The 20,417-nt window shown below is 43.7% G+C and overlaps 1 protein-coding gene across 1 annotated transcript in view; it reads right to left on the reverse strand.

The window, feature by feature from the left end:
• WIF1 (WNT inhibitory factor 1) overlaps positions 1–20,085 on the reverse strand; it is a 34,181-nt gene extending 14,096 nt beyond the window's left edge. Inside the window, exons 1-2 of the mRNA XM_015855600.2 lie at positions 19,924–20,085; positions 19,697–19,836 (exon numbers count right to left, since the gene is read on the reverse strand). Of these exons, the coding sequence (XP_015711086.1) occupies positions 19,697–19,836; positions 19,924–20,056 (273 nt within the window). The 5' untranslated portion in view covers positions 20,057–20,085. The remainder of the gene's footprint in view (positions 1–19,696; positions 19,837–19,923) is intronic.
• Positions 20,086–20,417: the final 332 nt, after the last annotated feature.

Below are 20,417 nucleotides of genomic sequence, written 5' to 3' on the forward strand. Positions count from 1 at the left end.
CCTGATCACTTACCTAAGCATAATTTTGGGATAATTTCTTCTTGTTTCAGGAATCGCAAATGACCATACAGTAAACAGCATACTTGTATAAGAGGAAGGAAAAAAACATGCATACAGAGAACTGAGGTTATATAGAGAATATGTTTTTTACAGCCTTCACTTTTTATCTGACCAGGAAAAAAAAATTATGAACAGTGGACTACTAAGAATTAGCTGCTTTTCTGGGCAGAACTGACTGGTGAGCCTGGAAAACTTGCCTGCACCTTGAACACACCTTAAAGGACATGTCCACAAGCATGATGCAACTATGGTGTGAGAATATCCAAACTTGCCTTTTGCGGATCTGCACAACACAGTGCATTGCCCTGGGGGAATAGTTGGTGCCGAGAGATGAATGTGATGTTGCAGAAGTGCCGTGCTGGAGCACAAACATTGCTTACAGCTACAGCACTGCCTGGTTCAGTCTCACCTCTTTCGGTTGTTCCAAGGGTGGAGCTGAGAGCTCTCCTACAGAACAGGCTGTGTGTCACTTGATATTAAACCTGACATACACAATTTCTTTTGGCTATCCCCAATAGTTGTTGGCATGACTGAAAGCTACTTCCCACCACCTTCACATTACTATATGCACCTGTGCAATTGAACAAATTGTAGCTCTTGCTACCTCCTTCCATGGGAGCCCAGCCACTCTGTTGAGTCACCTGCTCAGCATTTCTTCAGATTTGATGCAAAGCAGGAATCCTCTTGTCTAATGCCATGCGCCTGCAGCTTACATAGACGCACACACCATGTACATCCGAGACACATGCACCTTAGCAAGCCACTGCTGTTAATGGACATGGGAGGACAGGTTGCTTGATCTCAAGATCTTCTCATTTCAGATCAGCCTCAGCCTTTCTGTGATTCTGTACTAACTTGAGCAGAAGCTCTAACAGCATGTGAGAGACCAGAGCCCTGTAGCTCCTGGGGCCACCAGCAAAGCTTTTAAAAAACTGATAGAAAGGTTGTGGTGGAATTCCTCATCAGCCCGGGCAGCACGTCCACTTACTCTGTGGAGACAGCAAAATGACCTCAGGCTGTGGGGGCTGTGCTTTGCCTAAGGGTTATTACGTAGGCATGGAGGCCTCAGAGGAGGCCTCACCAAACAACAGCAGGGAAGGAAGCCATGGAAGTTGTTGAGGGTGGCTTAAACACATGAAGCATATGTGGGAGAGACGGGACATGGAGAGAAGTAGTAAAATAGGAGATGAAAATTGAAGTCTGGAGTAATATTCAAAAGGCTGTATTTAATTAAAGATTTTTTTTTTTTTTCCAATACAATACACCATGCCAAAATACGAAAACAAGCCATAAAGTCTTAGATTATGAACATTTTTGTTTTCAAATAAAACTTTGGTTCAGAAAAATAATTATATGTCTCCACACATCTATAGAATACTATAGTGACTGAGTCAATGCTGCACTGTCTGTTTCTCATTGGTTAGCTTTGATGTTTGGTTGTATCTAAACCAGGTCATAATGGGCTGGGATATTAAAACATTATGTTCTTACTATTCTAGTAAACAACAACTGGTAACTAAACCAAATAGCTCCGTTCCCATATTTCCACTCTAGCCAGGCTGCTGTAGCAGGTCAGTTTGTGAGCCAAAATCCTGATGTGTAGAGAATGGACTGGAATTTTATTTTCTGTAATTAAATGATGCCTAAGGACAAAGACAAAAAGAAAGTTAGGTGTGGGAAAGGCAACCAATCGTGCCATGAGTCACAGCCATTACTGCCTTTCAAGGAAGGAATTCTTTTAACCAGGACAGAGGTGCAGCAGAGATTAACGCCCGAGGCTGGAGGTAAGTTCTGCTCACACATTAAAAAGATGGGAAGAGATGTTGCACAAGCAATAGGCTTCTCAGGAGGAAAACCAGTCTGACTATATCTGCTCTCACCCTTTCTGTGCACCTGCTTAGTTTACAAATACTGACCTTCTTGACATGGTGCTATCAAATAAGCCATGGAACACTGCAAGTAGACCCAGCTAGTATGATTATGAAGTTAAGAAACCATGTGATACAGAGTGCATTTGCAAATCACATGTGCTGTATACTTTGGTCAAAATTTAACTTAAAAAATACTACACAAAATCAGCCTAGAGAGTCTGCACAGTGAAGGAGAGTAGTTCAGCTCTTCAAACCTGTCAATCCGAGGTTTGTCTACCAGTTTTGGAGCAATCTGTCTTGACACAATCTCCATATCTAGTCTCCAGTATTGTCCTGGTGTAATCTGAGTTGATTGCCAATTAACTTGCATTAATCAGCATGACTGAAAAGCAAACAACACGTCCTCAGTAAATATTTAGCATGCTTCAGCCTAGCATGAAATTTAATCATGAAGTTTAATTGAAGAGATAGGCCTGAGCAATTAAAATCTGGACATCTGGGTATTGTATAGTGACTACCACAATTCATACTGTAAGAGGTCATTGTGAATGACCTGGTAGTGCAAACAAAACTTCTTTGGATATTGCTGAGAAATAATGGGGGAAAAAAAACCACAATATAGAATCTGTTTTCCTTCATAGAAACATTCTTGTGACTTTGCGTCTGAAGCCAGTCTATGTACTGTCTGGCATTTGAGGGTCAGAATCTGGTACTGAGGCTAAATCTTAAAGAAATGGTGTTGTAAGAGGTGATGGAGGAAACTGGGTTTGCAATAAAGTGTTGATCTTTGACACAAATGGGAAAGATTTTGGTTTTGACTTGACTTCAGCACGCACCCAAGGAAGAATAATCCTTCCCTATGTGTGAATGCTTTGTATGGGACCCTTAGAATGGGTGGGAGATGCTCTGCAGACCCCACATGTGCCATCTGGTGACTTGGTGCCTCCAGAAGCAGGAGCCACACATGGCCACCCCACAACCGCTCCCCATGTGGGCAAAACCCTCAGCAAAGGGAGGAAATTTCATTTTAGGCAAATAATTCCAAGGTCGGGATTAACTTTTATGGACTTTCAGTGGACGCTTCCTATAAATCAGAGGAATCTAAAAGGTTATAAAAATAACGAAGCCCTCTAACAAGTACTGTAGTGAACATCTGTCAGTAGTTTGGTTTTACACTTAAAATTCCTACAGAACTCATTTCTTCAGGGCAAGATCCCTACTGCATTATAATTTTCTCATCACTTAAATGCCATGTTGTGCCTACTTTGTTTTTGTTTCACATTTAATCAAAGCATTTGCAGGAATGTGCTTTATGTTTTCTTCATTTTACATGAAAGTTGTAGGATTAGAAGTAATGGTTGTACATTAAAGTGAACATTAAAGTAGCTTAAACTGCTGTATGTCACTGCTCCAGAGCCTAATGAAATCTGCTGCCTTTCTAACAAAGAAAATAGAAGGTGTGTTAGCTTTGCAAGTAGAGGTAAGAAATGAACTGTATTTCCTTCTCATTATTTTAAAGAGATAGTTGCTGACATTCCATTCTGCTGTCAATTAAACTGCAAACATACCATAATGCCAATTTTCTTCATTTAAGAAAAGGAACTCATCAAAAGAAGTTGCTTCTTATCCCAGATCCATAGATATTTCTGGCTATGCACATCTTAGAAGATTCTAGTATGTATTATACATAGCAGATGCTCACAGCTGTGCATGCCATATATAAAATAGCGGAGTGAGGCAACGTATGTGTTTGCTAGGTGTTTACAGCATGGACCATTGCATCTCCAAGATAGTAACTGCATTATGTCAGAGAAGTGCATCTTCTGTGTTCCAAGATGAAACACGAAGCAAATTAGATGAATTTCAGCAGAGGAGAGGCTCTAGCTGTACTGTGCATATGGGGTTATTGAAGAAATTTGGCCACAGTTATGAGTATGTCGTCAGCACATTTTGTTATTGCAGTACAGTCTAGACGCTGCTGTAATGAACAACATAATGATCCTCCTTAGACAGCAAATAAACTATCTGCCTACAAGGTTTTGTTTTTCTTCCAGAGGAGGCAGCTTGGCCTTACCTGCTACATTGTCCCCTCCTGGAATAAGGAACAGAAGCAGTAGGATTAACAAAAAGTGAGATGCACACAAAAGAAGGAAAATTTTGTTTTTCTAAAGAAGCACCCGAACTAGAATTCAATAAAATATCTCAAAGAAAAGTACAGTATGTTACAGTGTTAATTAGACACCGATGTACTGAAGTGTGCAGGTCTGCAAAGTCTATCTGCGTCTTCATTCGCGTTAAGAAAACAGGAGAACTGAGGGAAGTCCGTGCATGAGGACAAAGACTTTTTTAACAGTGGAGCGAACATGCAACTTCCAACAATCATCACTTGTGGTTGTAATGGTTTTCACAAGAAGAATGGTACAAAAGTGGTAGAGTCACCATCATTGAAGGTGTTTAAGGAAAGGGTAGATGTAGTATTTAGGGACATGGTTTAGTGGGCAATTTCGGTGGTATGTAGGCAGTTAGACTAGGTGATCTTAGAGGTCCAACCTCTGCTATACTATGATTCTAAAACCTCTCAGATTTTGTCTATGGAATGTTTAACTGGTGTTTAATGTCTTCTGTGGCACATCATTGTGGATGGCAGATCAGACCCTTGAACAGAATGATTTAGAAAGCTGGAAAATAAATGTTACCTGATCATTACCAAAAGGAGCTCCAAAGTTTGGAAGATGATGTCATGGGGTTCCAAGAATACTCTGTACAGAAGAGATGGACAGAAATCTTTGCAGAACATTTTAGATGTTCCTCCAAAAAATAAAGCAAGAATTTCTTCAAAGTGAACTAATACAAAGCTTGATGAGGGCACAAAGTAACAGATTTAGATTACGTTTAGCAATTAGGCTTCTGGCAGTTGCCTAGTCTTTGGATGATATGGAAAATGGGAGAGTACTTGGTCATCTTGAGCTGATACTTCCTCTTGTTAAACTCTGAGCTCTGGAAGTTCTACCATGTGAAGAGCTCATTGAAAACCCACCTGAGACTGGAATTCGACTTGGCAGAGAGGGTGGGGTTCTAGAAGGACGCCAGTGGAAAACAAAAACCCTCAGGAAGGCATTACTTTGAAACTCATCTTTGCATGCAGCAAAAAGCAGGCTGCCTGAGACACGTTGCCAAAGAAGTGCCAATCATCACAGAATCATAGAATAGGATATTCTGAGTTTAACAGCCCCACAAGGATCACTGAGTCCAACTTAAGGACCACCCAACACTCAAATCATATTTCTGTCTGTTAACCCATTGCTAGTCTGCTAATGAAATACAGCATTGGTGCAGGTTGGAGTCAGCCCGTTGATGCAGAAACAACATGGGGCTGAGGCTTGGAGTGCAGAGTCATGCTCCCCAGTACTGGCATCTCAGAAAGCAGCACATGGACAAACAGATTAAATTCCAAACAATTCCCAGGTAAGTACAAGTACGCTGCTGCAAAGGCATGTAGAATGCAGTTCTTAAAAAACAAAGTCAGATTACACTGATAGCTATTCATTGCAGGAAGATCAGATCTTTCTTACTCCTCCCTTACCTTGCTTTACTCTGGAGCAAATGAGAAAGGAAGAAAGCAAAACAGGTTTGATTCTCTCTTTTAACGGGTTCCCCATAATACATTTTATTCCTGCTTCTCTAGTTACTTTCCAATTAAAAGAGACAAAGTCATTGAGGTTTTGATAAATATATACAGCTAACTACATTTTGAAGGTCTTTAGCAAGGAATGAACAGCATGAACAAGGCTGGAATGCATATATATGCCCTACAAATTGTTTCTTACCATATCTTATGGATGAAAATAAAATCTCTCTTCAATGGGGGAGATAAGCAAGCAGCACACAGAAAGAAGAATTAGTATTTAGAGCTCAGATTTAAAAACCAGAAGATGCATAACCCTACACTGCCTTCAGATATTTGAGTACACACGTTGCTCCAGGATCCAGAGAATGAGTAAAAATTCTTCTGATAAAAAGTCATTTCTTGCTTTGGCGTAACAAGGGCTAGTTCAGTCTTTAGCCACCAGGCAAATGATCAGCGCTGTCCCCAGAAGGGATTTTATGATCAGAGATGTTCAAAATGCCAATTTCCTAGTGCTAATGAAAAAGGGGGAAATGAGGAAATCATTGCTGCTCCTTAGGGGGAAAAAAATGTACATATACACACACACTATCTAATCACATTAGATCCGAACAAAATAATATTGTACAAGTCTGCTGTCCAAACCTGAGACACATCTGCACAGCTCCATCTACACTGAGAATAAACTTTCAGGTTATTTTCTTCCCCTCACAGCTTGAAAGATAAATGAGAACCTGGGCTGGCTGGTCCTGGGGCTGCATTTCTGCATAGATTACAGATGGTTTGCAGTTTCAGGCTCTAGATAGATTTATTTGTAACTAATAGATTAGCCTCATTCCTTTCAGATAATGTAAAATATTTTCAATAAAACCTCCACAATTAGGGAAATGATTGCACTAACAAGTATTTAGTCTAGTTTCGATGGAGGTCTGAGAAAATGCTACGTTTAATTAAACAGAATCTTTTCTAAAAGCACAAATGTAAACCTTAGAGATGGTGGCTCACCCGATGTGATGAGAGAAAGTTCACAGTCGGAGAATAGGCTAATCCTCCCCTTGCACAGTGGTAAACATGGTTAATGCACACAGCATCATTCTGGCCAGGCTTCAAACTCCCAACCCTTTGTTCTTAAGCCTTCCAGGACAGCTTTGAAGTGGAGGATAAAGCTCCTCTAGCACACCATTACCAAAGAACAATCTTCTGATTATGATCTCATGAAAGTGTAATCAATAACTTACACAAGTTAAAAGCGTGGCAAACAGCAAAGGTCACGTAATTGGACCTTTATTGAGTCCATGTGTTTCAGTCTTGGCTTTAGCTGGCACTCCTGTATCATTAGTATCTCTCTCCAAAACATAAGCAATGATCTGCCTTGAAAATTATGAAATCTCACAGCAGCTTCTGTCAGACTGGAGACCTTCCAGGGTCTCAGAGGGTGATGCTTCCACTTGCATGTGTCTCAGAGAAATGAAGTTTGCAGCACCTCTGGAGGTGAGGCTTTGTTGATTGCTCAGTAGATAGTGGCTTCTGCTTGTATTCCAAGCAAGTGTGTAAAAGTTAGGGTGAATTGGTTTCAAAAAAAAAACAAACAAACAAAACAGCTCTTTTCAGACTGCTTGTTAGAAATACTTCCCTGACACTCCTCTTTTAATGTCTTCTGTGTGGGTTTTAAATGTCCCTTTGTGAATATTCATTCTGCTCTTATTTTATAAGCTGCCGTTCACCAAAGGAAATTCTAGATGCTACTATGAAAGAACTAAATTCATTGTTTAAATAGAACCTTTGATCAATATATGAAAAACAAACAAATGAAATCCTGTGTGTGTTTCACAGAATCATAGATTGGCTTGGGTTGGAAGTGACCCCAATATCACCAAGTTCCAACCCCCCTGCCACAGGCAGGGCCACCAACCTCCAGATCTGGTACTAGACCAGGCTGCCCAGCACCCCATCCAACCTGGTCTTGAACACCTCCAGGGATGGAACATCCACAGCCTCTCTGGGCAGCTGTGCCAGCACCTCACCACTCTCTCTGTGAAGAATTTTCCCCTAACATCCATTTGCTGTGTACCTGAGATGACCCTGATTTGCTTATTGAGATAAGACCTCAGTCTGTGGACATAAATTACTGTAATATTTCCTTGTACCACACAAGCCCCCATATAGTTACAGCCTCTATAATTACACATCAATGTAAGATGAGCTTAACTTCATCATAAAGCAGGGAAGTATTGCCTTACCCCAGTTTCTGGTCAGGAGCTGAAGTTTCTGCACATAATTTTTCTGTCTTTACAACGACTGCATAGGCAGAGTCTGCACAGCTCCTGGCTGAAAGCAGGGCTGCCATGATCAGGGTAGTTATTCACTTGAGGAATGGGACAAAAACTGAGAGGAGTGATATCAGTCAGGATAAAGTTGAGCTCCCAGACAAACCCTTCACATAAACTTGCAGGAACAAACCCTTCTCCAAAGCACATGAAGTTCATTTTGTGAAAGCAACATCCCGCTAGGAGTTTTCATTCTGAATGAAATGACCTATAAAAGCAGAATCAATCCTGACTGCGAGGGCGAGCAGCTGAGAGATCACTGGAAGGATGCTGTGCAGAGGCCCCAGCCCTGATTTCTGTTAGAGAGAAAAGCTACTGGGAGAGTTCAGCTGAAAAACCAAAGGGATTTTGGTGACAGCAGAAAACTTTGCTTTGAGGTAACTCCCTGTATCTGGGATTAAAGAGTTCCCCTGAGACTGAGAGCTGCAGCTCATTCCTTGGCACAGAGCTATGGTGAACCTGGTCTGCTGCTGCAGGCTGAGGCAAACTGTCCTTTTTGTCACTCACTAAGTCCCTGATATGCTGACAGTCCATCACCTCTACCAGAGTCAGAGCTGTTGGAGGCTCTCCAAATTCCCCCAGACAGCCTTTATTGACTGAATGAAGTGGGTGGCTCTTTGCTGAGTGTGGTCCAAGTGCTTTCAGGAACACCAGCATAGAGCAATGTACTGCAAACACTGTTGAGCTGTGAGATCGGCTCTCCAAACCTGTACTATGTTGCTGTGGCCCTGCCCTCCTCACATATGACTGTGGGCTGAGCTACCCAAGATGGACAAGGTAACACTCAATCACTTCTTTTTGTATGGTTAGTCTTCAGCCAGACCAACTTCCTGAGTGGTCACATCTGTGCTGGCACAAGAAGGAATGGGATGGGATGAGGTGGGATTAGATGGGATGGGATGGGATGAGATGAGATGAGATGAGATGAGATGAGATGAGATGAGATGAGATGAGATGAGATGAGATGAGATGAGATGAGATGAGATGGATGGGATGGGATGGGAAAAAAAACCTGGATGGTTTCAGCTGATGGTCTGGCTAAAACCACAGTGGAACCATGCTGGAAGGGAGGCAGTGTTCCCTTACCAAATGTTCTTATAGTAAACTCAGGTTTCATTATCCTAGAAAGTGGGAGAAACAAAGCTGAGAACCATCAGCTAGGAAGTTTCTCCAGTCCAGTGCTGAAATCAACAGAACATGCTCCCAAATAAGACATGCACATTCCTGGTGCAACTGTAGGCACGATGAAAACATGAACAATCCATACATATGATTCTGCTCTCAGAAATATGAACTTGTTGCTGTTCATCAAGGATGTACATTGGGAATGGTTTGAGTTGACTCATGTTTGTCATACTTCTAACCTTAAGGCAGTTGCTTACTAACAGGTTTCTTTGGAGCAGCAGCACTGGATTCCAAAGGCGGTCCCAAAATGTGGTCTGGGAGCTGTACTCTGTGTGGAACACAGCATATCCCTCAGCAAAGTGACAAACAGAATGGGTACTTGGAGAACAGAGTGGACAAGTGCACCGGACCAGGTGATCATGAGGGTATGTCAGCTGCCAGGTGTGCTGAACCAGAAGGCTTTTGTGATGGTGCAGGCTGTGACCTCTCTCAGCCGAAGATGATGCTACATCAGCACAGAGCCTCAGGCGGTGCGCGCAGCATAGGGGCTCCCTCGTGCGGATCTGCAGGCAAAGGCTGGGCAGACTTTGGAAATCTGTCTCATTCCACCAGCCAGGGACATCAGGATGCTGATACACAGCAAGGTGTGCAGCTGCAAACTGTACAGTCCAGAACACGCAGAGGCCTGGGGGAAATATGTTTGCCCATAAAGGCCAACTGCCTTAATTTAAGAGCTTGTTGCTGTACCTTTCAGTTGTGCCTAACGAATGAGTTAGAGGTGGCAGAAAGGGGGATGCCACAGCTTGCTGACTGCAAGAGTCATTAGAAAGGTTTTTAGGGAACTGTATAGGGAAGAAAACTCTCGAGCCCAAACCACAGTGGCCATATGCAAATACCCATCCTCATTTCCAAAGTCAGACTTTTAAATTAGTAGAAATCTGTTTTTGGAAAACAGATTATTTATTTGTAGGGTATTAATATAATTTAAAACACATGAACAATGCTCTTCAACAAGAAGGTGCATTTTCCACATTATACTTAAAGACATGTATAGGTATTAACTGTGTTTTCAATGGGTGGTTTATACACACATTTTCCTTTTATAAAGGGATGTTTTCAAACATTTTTTAAGCATTGAGTGTGTCAGTAGCTCATATTGTGCTTACCAGAAACGTCACTTGGACTTTACTGTAGGAACCAATGTAAGCACACCATTACTGGATCTTTCTTGGCTTATCTTTGAGTTTGTAATCAGAGATGAAAGCCAGCTTCACCTAAACACCTCTTTGCTGCTTGACTATTGTCACAGTAGTGCTTGTGTATTGAAATTAAAATGTCCTGTGAATGTGTCCTATCATTTTCACTGAAGGGTAATGGTTGTCCCTTTCTTTCTACCATTCACAAAACTCACTTTCTGCTTCCCACTGCTCATGAGCCTGCAGGCCTGGGGATGTGCCAGGGTATGCCCCATCCCCTGCTCTAAGCAAAGAAGGAAAGAAAGGCCTTTCTGCAGTTATTGTGTCCTCCTGGACAGCAACGGGGAACAAGTGAAAAAACAGAGAGAGAATTTGCTCTTGGAGCTGTTGGGGATGGGGAGAGGTAGGGAAACAGATTTCATGAGAACCTGCAGAGCTTCACGCTCTGTGCCTCCAGGTAACTGTGCGCTCAGCTGGCAAACTCTAGGAGTCCTTCATCTTGTTAAATATTTCCCTGTTAATCTAACTGAATGAACTTATACTAATTAATCACACTTTACAGGATGAGAAAACCTCAGTTTTGGATGCATAAAGCTCTTATATAAACAAGTTAAATACTCTAGAAATGTTTTAAATGTTGCAACTCCACTGTTTGTGGCTACAGGCCCAACTACCTGCATTTTGCCACTCCCTCCTCTGGGATAGATCCCAGAGGTCTGTTGTCCCCGAAGACAAAGGTCCCTGCCTTGAATGTGTCAAGCATGGAGCTGCTGGCAGCTACTCAGTGTATGGGTGGTTTCATAAGGAAAAACATAAATTTGGTTCAACCTGCTCACTCCATGGACTCCGTTTCAACAGTTCAATTTATTTCCCAGAACCTCTGTGAGAAAGAGAACTGGCTAAGGCTCAAACCTGGAAAAATGAAAGCAGTGTTTACTGAAGTTTAAAGGAATGCACTGAAGGTGGTACTTGTGCTGAAGCTGCTCAGTGGAGGTGATTATTTGCCTATGTGGTTTTTAGCCTCAAATTCCTATTGACTATATCAATATTCACAAATTTACAAGTTCAGAGTGAGTAAATAATATTTTGGTAAGTCTATCTCCTCCTGCTCATCAAAAGGTTGTGATCTCACTCTGCCTTCCTCATGCTCTAAGGAAAATACCCACATTCATAATGGCAGCACTGCAAGCCCTGAACTGGTCCTAATGGCCATGACGGCCCAAGACCTGTTGCCTTTCCCCTGCAGCTGCTGCTGCAAGGGCTGCCTCTATTGCTCTGCTACTGGGTTCTCTGCTTGGGCACCCGGAGCTGGTGACAGGTCTTCTCATTAGTGGGTTGCTGTTTGGGGAGTTTGTTTTCCCTGGTGCTGGGCCAAAACCTGCAGCTGAGAGATTGCCAGGTTTGATGTCAGGCATATTTATTTCCCTTAGCATCAGTTGGGTTTTGCTAGCTGTTTACCCGGGCTAAGGGGTAACTTCAGAGGATTTGTGGGACCAGTTCTGAAAGCAGTGTTTGGTCTCTAAGTTATTGATGGAAGCAGTTGGCACTGATGGAAGCAAGTTCTGGAGCAGCTGGAAGGTAATTGCCCACTTCTCCTTGTATGGCCAAAGAAGCTGGATTCCATCGTCTGGTTACAAAACAAAGCACACTTTCATACATAGATGGAAAAAAAAAATCAGAGTTTTTCTTGTTTGGTTGAAACAAATCCATCTCAAATCTCTGTAAACCTTTACTAAGGCATTTCTGTCCCACAAGTTTCTCTCCTGCAAGTCAGACAGACTTGTCAGGCCAACTCCTCCTCAGCATTTCTTTGCAGCTGAGTGGTCTCCTACGGATGGACTTTGAATAAGCAAATACTATGGTGGATTTCAGAAATCATAGATCTATAAAGACTTCTCAGTGGCACCATACAACAGGATTACTGTCTTTGCTTCATTTACAATACTTTTTTCTGAGGCAGACTTTGGTTTGCTTCTTTGCTGTGATTGTACAAGCCAGTCTCGGATTTGTGATAGAGCCCAGCTTGATTTGTGTTAATGGTAAGTTTATTTTGACTTTAGGAAAGCTTTCAACACAGTTTCTACCGAAGTCTCCCCAGAAAAAGTGAGAAAGTGGAACTGATGTTAAGTGGATGGTGAGGGGTGCTGCTCCTTGCCTGGATTTTAATGGGCTGTGATCAACAGCAAGAAGTCCAACTGGAGACCAGTCAGTAGTGGTGTACCTCAGAGGTTCACACCAGGTCTCACACTGCTTAGCATCTTCATTAATAACCAGGATGTTGTGACAGAGTACATCCTTGGCGAGTCTGCAGATGATACATAACCCAGAAGGTATGCTAGAGGATCGTGTTCCATTCAGAGAGACTTCACCAGGCTGCAGAAATGGGCTGACGGGAACCTTGTGAAGTTCATCCAGGGAAAGTACAAATCCCTGCATGAGAGGAGGAACAACTCCATGCATCGTGAGCCAGCAGTGTGCCCAGGTAGCCAAGAAGGCCAATGGCATCCTGGCTTGTATCAGGAATGGTGTGGTGAGCAGGACCAGGAAAGTCATCCTGCCCCTGTACTCGGCATTGGTGAAGCCTCACCTTGAGTACTGTGTCCAGTTTTGGGCACCTCAGTACAGAAAGGACATGGAGGTGCTGGAGCAGGTGCAGAGAAGGGCAACAAGGCTTGTGAAGGGCTTGGAGAATGTGCCCTATGAGGAGAGAGTGAAGGAACTGGGGCTGTTCAGTCTGAGGAAAAGGAGGCAGAGGGGAGGCCTTATTGCTTTCTTCCAGTATCTGAAAGGTGCCTACAAGTGAGAGCAGGGCTGGTCTCTTCTCACTGGTGACAGGACAAGGGGAAATGGCCTCAAGTTGAGCTAGGGGAGGTTTAGGTTGGATATCAGGAAAAACTTCTTTAGAGAAAGGGTTGTTAAGCACTGGAATAGGCTCCCCAGGGAGGTGGTTGAGTCACCATCCCTGCATGTGTTTAAAAACCATTTGGATGTGGTGCTCAGGGACATGATTTAGTGGAGGGCTGTTAGATGGGGTAGTGTGGTTGGGTTGTGGTTGGGCTTGATGATCTTTAAGCTCTTTCCGAACCTGATCAACTCTATGATTCTATGATCAGTATGCACTGGGGGCTCCCCACTACAAAACAGATGGTAGAAAAGGAGATGGGGGTGCTGATGGACACCAAGATAGCCACAAATGATCAACATATCTGTGTGGCAAAGAAGGCCAACACCTCCCGGGATGCATAAGGAAGAACACTACCAGAAAGCTGGGGGGTGATTTTTCTTCTCTGTTCATTCTTGAAGAGATGATCCTGGAGCGTTGGGTCCAGGTCTGGGCTATCCAGTAAAAGAGAGGCATGGATGTACTGGAGGGAGTCCAGCAAAGGGGCACGACGGAATAGATACCTAACAGAATTCTGAAGGCACCTCTGTTTTTGTCTATTTTTTCTCTTTCTTCTATAAAGTAAATGTAAAGAAAGAGGTTAATCTTCTGCAGGTTCTTCTATAATCTGATGGGTCTCATTAGAGATCTGTAGGGCCAGTGCACAGCCAGAGGCCCCACAGGGCTGCCAGCTCACACAGACCAGCTGCCAGGATGCCACCCATGGGGAAAATGCCTCTGACCTCAATGCATGCATGCTCCCTGAACTGCTCTATACAATTGGCTAGGATCAAATTGTCACAGATAGACCAGAAGCTTTTTGGGCATGGGTTTGGACAATATATTGTATGAGAAGAGTCAGTCTTTCATTATATTATTTTATTGTATTCACAGCTTATTATAACCAAGATCTCGAAATGTCAGTCTCCGTCAACCAAACAGCAGAGAAAAATACACTAAGTTTACCACACATTCAGCAGCTTTTCCAAAATATGATTTATAAAACTTATTTACATAACAGAAAATACCAATAAAACTATCTTCTCATGCCCCCAGACAGCTACTGAACTTTATACACATCACTCACTGCAAAGAACACTGTATGTTTTGTTATGGAAAGAATAAGGATTTCAATGCAGCTGACATTGCTGCTATTCTTCACTGCGCATTTTGGGTGACTGCATTTTCCACTACGTTTGGGTTGCATTATGATGCAGTAAGGAATTTGGCCACAAATAAACAGTTACAGTTCCCTGAGCCTTAAAAAGGAAACAAACAAAGAACTAAACAGCAAACTGATATGGGTTAACAGCAAAATAAAAAATAAACTAAATAGCATGTTTTAGAAAGTGGATGAAAAAGGGGGAAAAAAAGGAGATAAAGAACGAACAAACCTTGATAAGCTAAATATTAAGCTGCAATAAATCAAATAATTGTTTGTGATAGATTTTCCTGGGAGCTGTCAAAATATTAGTTCATTTTTTCATTAAATTCTTCAGAGCAGACAGCTGTCAAGTCAATGGGGCTAGCGGATGAAAAAGGTGCAAAGGAAAACCCATTGAAAAAGACGGGAGAGCGCACAAAAAAAACCTGAATAAATGTTTTGCATATATATTTATGAATGAAAAGGATGGTAAATTGCTACACCAAAGCTTTGCTTTATGAAGCTTAAGGAAATGTTTCAAACTGAAGCTTCTTGGGGCTGGGGAGAAGGAGGGAAATAGTAATTAAATGCATGAACCTGATGGTGTATCCCAGGGTTTTGAGGTGCTCAATACTATACTGCAGAAATCCCAGCTGTGGGGATAAAACTTACTCAACCAGCCTTGGTATCAGAGGAACATGGAAAGAATCATGCCAATTTTTGCATAATGCTCCAGTGAGGACTTGGAAAGCTAAGTCTGAAATCTCTCCTGAAAGAAAGCAAAACAGCAAAACACAGCATCCAGGGAAGACACAGCAAAGCATTTCCAGGGACCCATCAGAGCTTACCAAGTAGAGAGTAATGACCTGGTTGGTGCTGCCCAGCTGAGTTTCTAGAGTGCTCTTGTCACTGTCTCATACCAAAGCCCCCCAAAGGTGTAATGAGATAAGGAGGTCATCTGGTAGGTTTGTAACTGGTGACAGCTGGCCAGTTCTAGAAATGCTCCATGAGTCATCAGCTCTTGTAGTGAAAAGAGTTGACCATGGCATTTCCAAGAAAGCCAGACTATTCAAAATACTGATAACAATTGTAGAAGAGTAGATTTATAATGAGTTTGCAAAGTTTCCTAATATTAGGCAGCTCACAGCTGTCTGTGAAGAGGTTATGATGATACCCAATGGCAGGCTGGTAGGATCATAGGTGAGAATAAGCATTGAAAAACAAGAAGCAACACACAGAGGGAAAGACAATGTGAAACATAATGAGGTACTTTAAATCAACTATTAGTATTACCCAGGAAGGAACACACTGATGATTATGGCTGGTTCCTTGGCAAGATCAGCCTAGTGATCAATATGGTCAAAAAGGGAAATGGACAATGAGCATCTTATAGAGATGCTCTAGAAAACAAAATGGAAAACACTCTCATGCCTTTACAAGCCTAGTGGGCTCATAGCTTGAATACTGAGTTTAAGTTTGAGAAGCCTTCCTTAAAAATACACAGGTGATACAGAAATCTGCCTAGGGAAGATTCAGAGAAGGGTAAGAAAAAGAGTCAGAAGAATGGAGAGATCTGTAACACAAATGACTGAGTTTGAGACACCTCAGGGTGGTACTGGGAAGTTCTTTGGTACACCTCAGACAGATAATCGCATTCAAAGCAAACAGAAAAGCAATGTTTCACACAGCACACACCGAGTTCTACAAGGCACTTGTTTCTGTGCCCATCTCCTCCCAGCCAAGCCACAACACAGTAGATACAAAGCCCTACACCCAAACCTGCCTCCATTTTCCATGCTAAATGTTCTTCCTGTACTCCGTATTTCCAGCTACATGGTGGATGGCTGTGGATCAACCCACAAGATATTGACTAGCTTTGGACATCCATGTCCCAAAACCCAACCTTTTAAAGATTAACTTAGTCATCCTGTTGTGGATCACATCCACTCCATGTTGTGTTCATTCCATAAGACCACGATGAATGAACCACCCAGGAGAGAGCAGTATCAGCCAGAAAACATGAGGAAGCTGATGCTGATGTTGCCTTTGTGGTATCTCTTTATGAGAAATGTTCAAAATTGTCTAAAAACTAAACTGTTCCATTAAAAAGTATGGAAGAATTACACCGAATGGAAGAGGAGGCTCCTTGGGTGGATCGGAAAACACCATTTCTGAATTGATAGCAATATGGGGAGGCAAATCCAAACCTCAGCACAGCACAGAGCCTTGGAGCTCGGGGTGTCCTGTTTGTTTCAGTGCATTTCAACTGTTATGTTGTATGGTGCAACAACTACTGTAAAAGTAGTGAAAATATTTTACTTCTTAAGGGTTTTTTTTTTGTTGTTGTTGTTAAAAATATATTAGAATATTTATAGAAAGGACAAACAATGAAAATCTTGAAGAATGGTTTATTTAACACAGCTTTAGACTGCTGTGTAAAGAGAATAATTGTGTAGTTTACACATATACCACGTAAATTACTATGGAAACCAGATGTCGCTTACACGACAAGGTGCCTTGTAACTCATCTCTGCTGAGCAATAAATTCCCCTTTTACTTCTTGGCAAAACTCTGAGAAACGTTCCTGCTGTTTTCTATCAGCAGATACAACAGATGGCTGGCACATGCCTGCTTTGCTAAGTGATGTGGGATCTCTACAGCATTACTTTGATCCCTGGTGGCATGTCTACAACACTGAGATGCAAAATACCACAGCTGAACAGAATCTAAATATTAAAGGTTTGGAGCAGCGCGCTCGATACGTGAGCCCCCTGTCTGAAAATCATGCTCACAGTGTGTAAACATCTTCACATTCCACATTGGAATTCTGGTACAGAGGTCTGAAAACAAAGTATTTCCTCTGTTTGGTGACATGAAACCGCAGTGAAGGTACTACTGTAAGTCCCAGGAGCGCAGGTTTATGCAATTGCCTTGACCCAATTTCCAGAACAGCCCTACTTTTATTAGGAAAATAAATGAATTGTGAGTATTGCACATTTTCTAAGCTGAAAAGGATCACTGGAATCAGTGGGTATGAATAAGATTTTTATGAAAAGTTTGGCAGTCACTCTGAAAAAAAGCTTCCTTTGAAGAAATGTACGTTTTGAAATCCACCATTCTTTGTTTTCTTTTTGTTTACCAAGTAAATAAGAACGTTTGAAGGAAGCAAAGTTTTGCAACACCGCTGCCTTAGAATCTGTGGTTTATTAGCTTTCCTTGGGACAGGGAAACAACTCCTGGCATCATAGGGGTTCCATTTGATCTCCACGGTCAGGCTGTGCCTCAGTAAAATAAGGTAATTTCAGGGATGTCATGGTGCTATTTGGATTTGATGATCACATTGCTGAGATCAAGAGCTGGAATTACCAAACTTCCCTGGGGTCCAGTTCAAAATACAGAAACGCTGAAGAATGTACTCATAGAATCATAGAATGGCCTGGGTTGAAAAGGACCACAGTGATCATCCAATTTCAACCCCCTGCTATGTGCAGGGTCACCAACCACCAGACCAGGCTGCCCAGAGCCACATCCAGCCTGGCCTTGAATGCCTCCAGGGATGGGGCATCCACAGCCTCCTTGGGCAACACATTCCAGTGCATCACCACCCTCTAAGTGAAAAACTTCTTCCTAACATCTAACCTGAACCTCCCCTATCTTAGTATAAAACCATTCCCCCTTGTCCTATCACTATCCACCCTTGTAAACAGCTGTTCCCGCTCCTGTTTATACACTCCCTTCAAGTACTGGAAGGCCACAATGAGGTCTCCTCAGAGATACTGATGATATCTATCATCTCTCCCTAAGATGTGGGCATCTTTACACTTTGCTCATTGCTATCAATAACAGCTTTAACTCCAGGTTTAAGGCCAGGCTGGATGGGGCTCTGGGCAGCCTGAGCTGGTGGGTGGCAACACTGACCATGGCAGGAGGTTGGAACTGGGTGCGCTTTAAGGTCCCTTCTGACCAAAGACATTCTGTGATTCCTGTATGCACTCAGAAGTCTGCTATCTGCAGACCCAAAAGGGCTCTGGCTATTGATAGAGGATGTAGCATATACAAGGGCTGCTCTGAAAGAAATGCCTCCTATTTTGCTACATTGGCCCATTATGCCAGAGGTAGATGCTGGTTGTACTGCAGTAGAGACTGAACCTTCCCACCAATAATCCGTTCCATTCTGTTGCTGTGACAAATGACAGCAGAGGGGGCACTCTGACACAATGGCATCTGACATGGAAATGTGGGTGAAGCAAAGGTGTGGCACTGAAAAGCCAGGAAATGTCTGCTTTGCAGGAAGCAGTGTAGCACTTGGGTACCTTGCATGCCTTCATTCTGTCAAAGACTACTTCTGGTTTTGCTTTTTCTTTCCCTTCCTGTCCTCTCCTCACCTTGTCTTCTCCTTCTCCCATCCTTTCCCAGACTCCAGACAGAAGTGTTCCACCAGAATAAAGGTGGCGCTTTCCTGAATGCTGGGGAACATCTAAGTACCTTTATATTTAAAAACTAAACAACACTGAGATAAAACCTGTTAGCACCTACAGTCTCCTTTCTTCTCTTTAAGAAATACTGGAAATTCTGGAGAAATTCTATTCTCTTTGCCACAAATAATTGCTATCCTGTTCTACTTGCAACACTGCTGTGGGCACTTTCCAACTAAGATGCATAGAACTGGTACGTTGAGAAGTGCTTTTGTCCTGTGAGCTGCAAAAACACTCATGTCCCTTCACTCAACACTTTTGTCCCTTCACTCTTGTCCCAACACTCTTGTCCCTTCTCATCAGGTACAGGTTCAGGTGGCATGGGGACAATGATCATCTGCTTTCCATGGAGGATAAGGAGAACTGCAGATAACAGGAAACTCTACTTGAATGTCTCTAAGAGACTGCAAAATCCAACAGGTTTGTCACCAGGAAGGGTGCATTCACACAGCCAGAAACACAGCCATGGAGGTGAAGCTGCTTTAGGCTGAATCACACACTCAGGCATCACTGACTATTTGAAGATACACACAGGTTCATCTTTACCCAGCTCTTATAGACGGTATGTAATAAAATATAACATCAGCGTTCGACCTTGTAAGAACGACTCATTTTATCCAGGAGATGTTCTGTCCCCATGCTAACCCAGGCTCACATCCCATCTTTACTTGGGCTGCCAGCAGCCCAACTACCTGCGTGTGCTCATGCAAACACGTCGCACGCTCCTCTCTGCTTCAACACAAGAATCCGCACGGAGATGCGTGGCTCTAACCACACAATTTCGCGATGCAAACTGGCAAAGAGAGGGTAACCTCTGCTTACCGGCACCCCCGGAGAGCGGTAAAAGGACGAGCCGCGCTGAGCGCCCGCACGCCGACGGAAGGTGCCCACCCCCGCCCCGCCGGTACAGCGGCTCCGGGGCCGTCCCCGCTTCTCAGCGCCCCGTCGGGGCAACCAACCTCTTCTCCGGAGGTGCCCCCGCCCGCACCTACCCGTCCCGTAGCCTGCCAGCTGAAGTTCATGGCGTGGATGCTGACGGGGATGGCCGGCATCCTCTGCTGAGCTTTCCTGAAGTCGTGAGTGAACGGGGCCATCTTCCCCTCGGACACGATCAGGATGTCCTCCTCGAAGCCTGCGGATTGCATGGATGCGTGGTGCCTCACTGCCGCGGGAGCCTCACCGCCCTCCTTCCTTCCCTCCCTCCCTCCCGCCGTCTTACCGATGAGGACTCGCGCTTGCTGCGCGTCGATCCACAGGTACAACGTGTCGGGCTGCCTGGCCGCAGCCCTCACCCCGCACAGGCTGAGCGCCCCGCACAGCAGCGCCGCGCACAGCCGCCCCGCCGTGGCCATGCTCCGCTGCCGTCCCGCTGCCGGCCCCGCTCCGCCGCCCTCTGCCGCTGCGAGACGCCACCCGCGGGCGGGGACGGGCGGGGCGGGGCGGGGCGGGGACCTCGCCCGCGGGAGCGCTCCTTATGTATTATTTCCTAAGGAAGTTTCATGCTCGTTTGTTATTTTGCTTTTTCTCTCCAAGCTGAAGCCAACAGGGATGGATTAAGTCTGGATGAATCCCTGAGTGTCCCCGCGTGGCGCTACGGAAGGATCCGCGACCGCTCGCACGAGTGGAAACGGTGATGGCCGAGTCCTTCCATCAGTTCTGTTTGGTTTTATTTCAGCCGAGCTGCTAACAATGATTCCCTCCACGACCCGCGGC

The sequence above is a fragment of the Coturnix japonica genome, chromosome 1 (genome assembly GCF_001577835.2).
Source record: "Coturnix japonica isolate 7356 chromosome 1, Coturnix japonica 2.1, whole genome shotgun sequence".
Classification (NCBI taxonomy): Eukaryota; Metazoa; Chordata; class Aves; order Galliformes; family Phasianidae; genus Coturnix; species Coturnix japonica.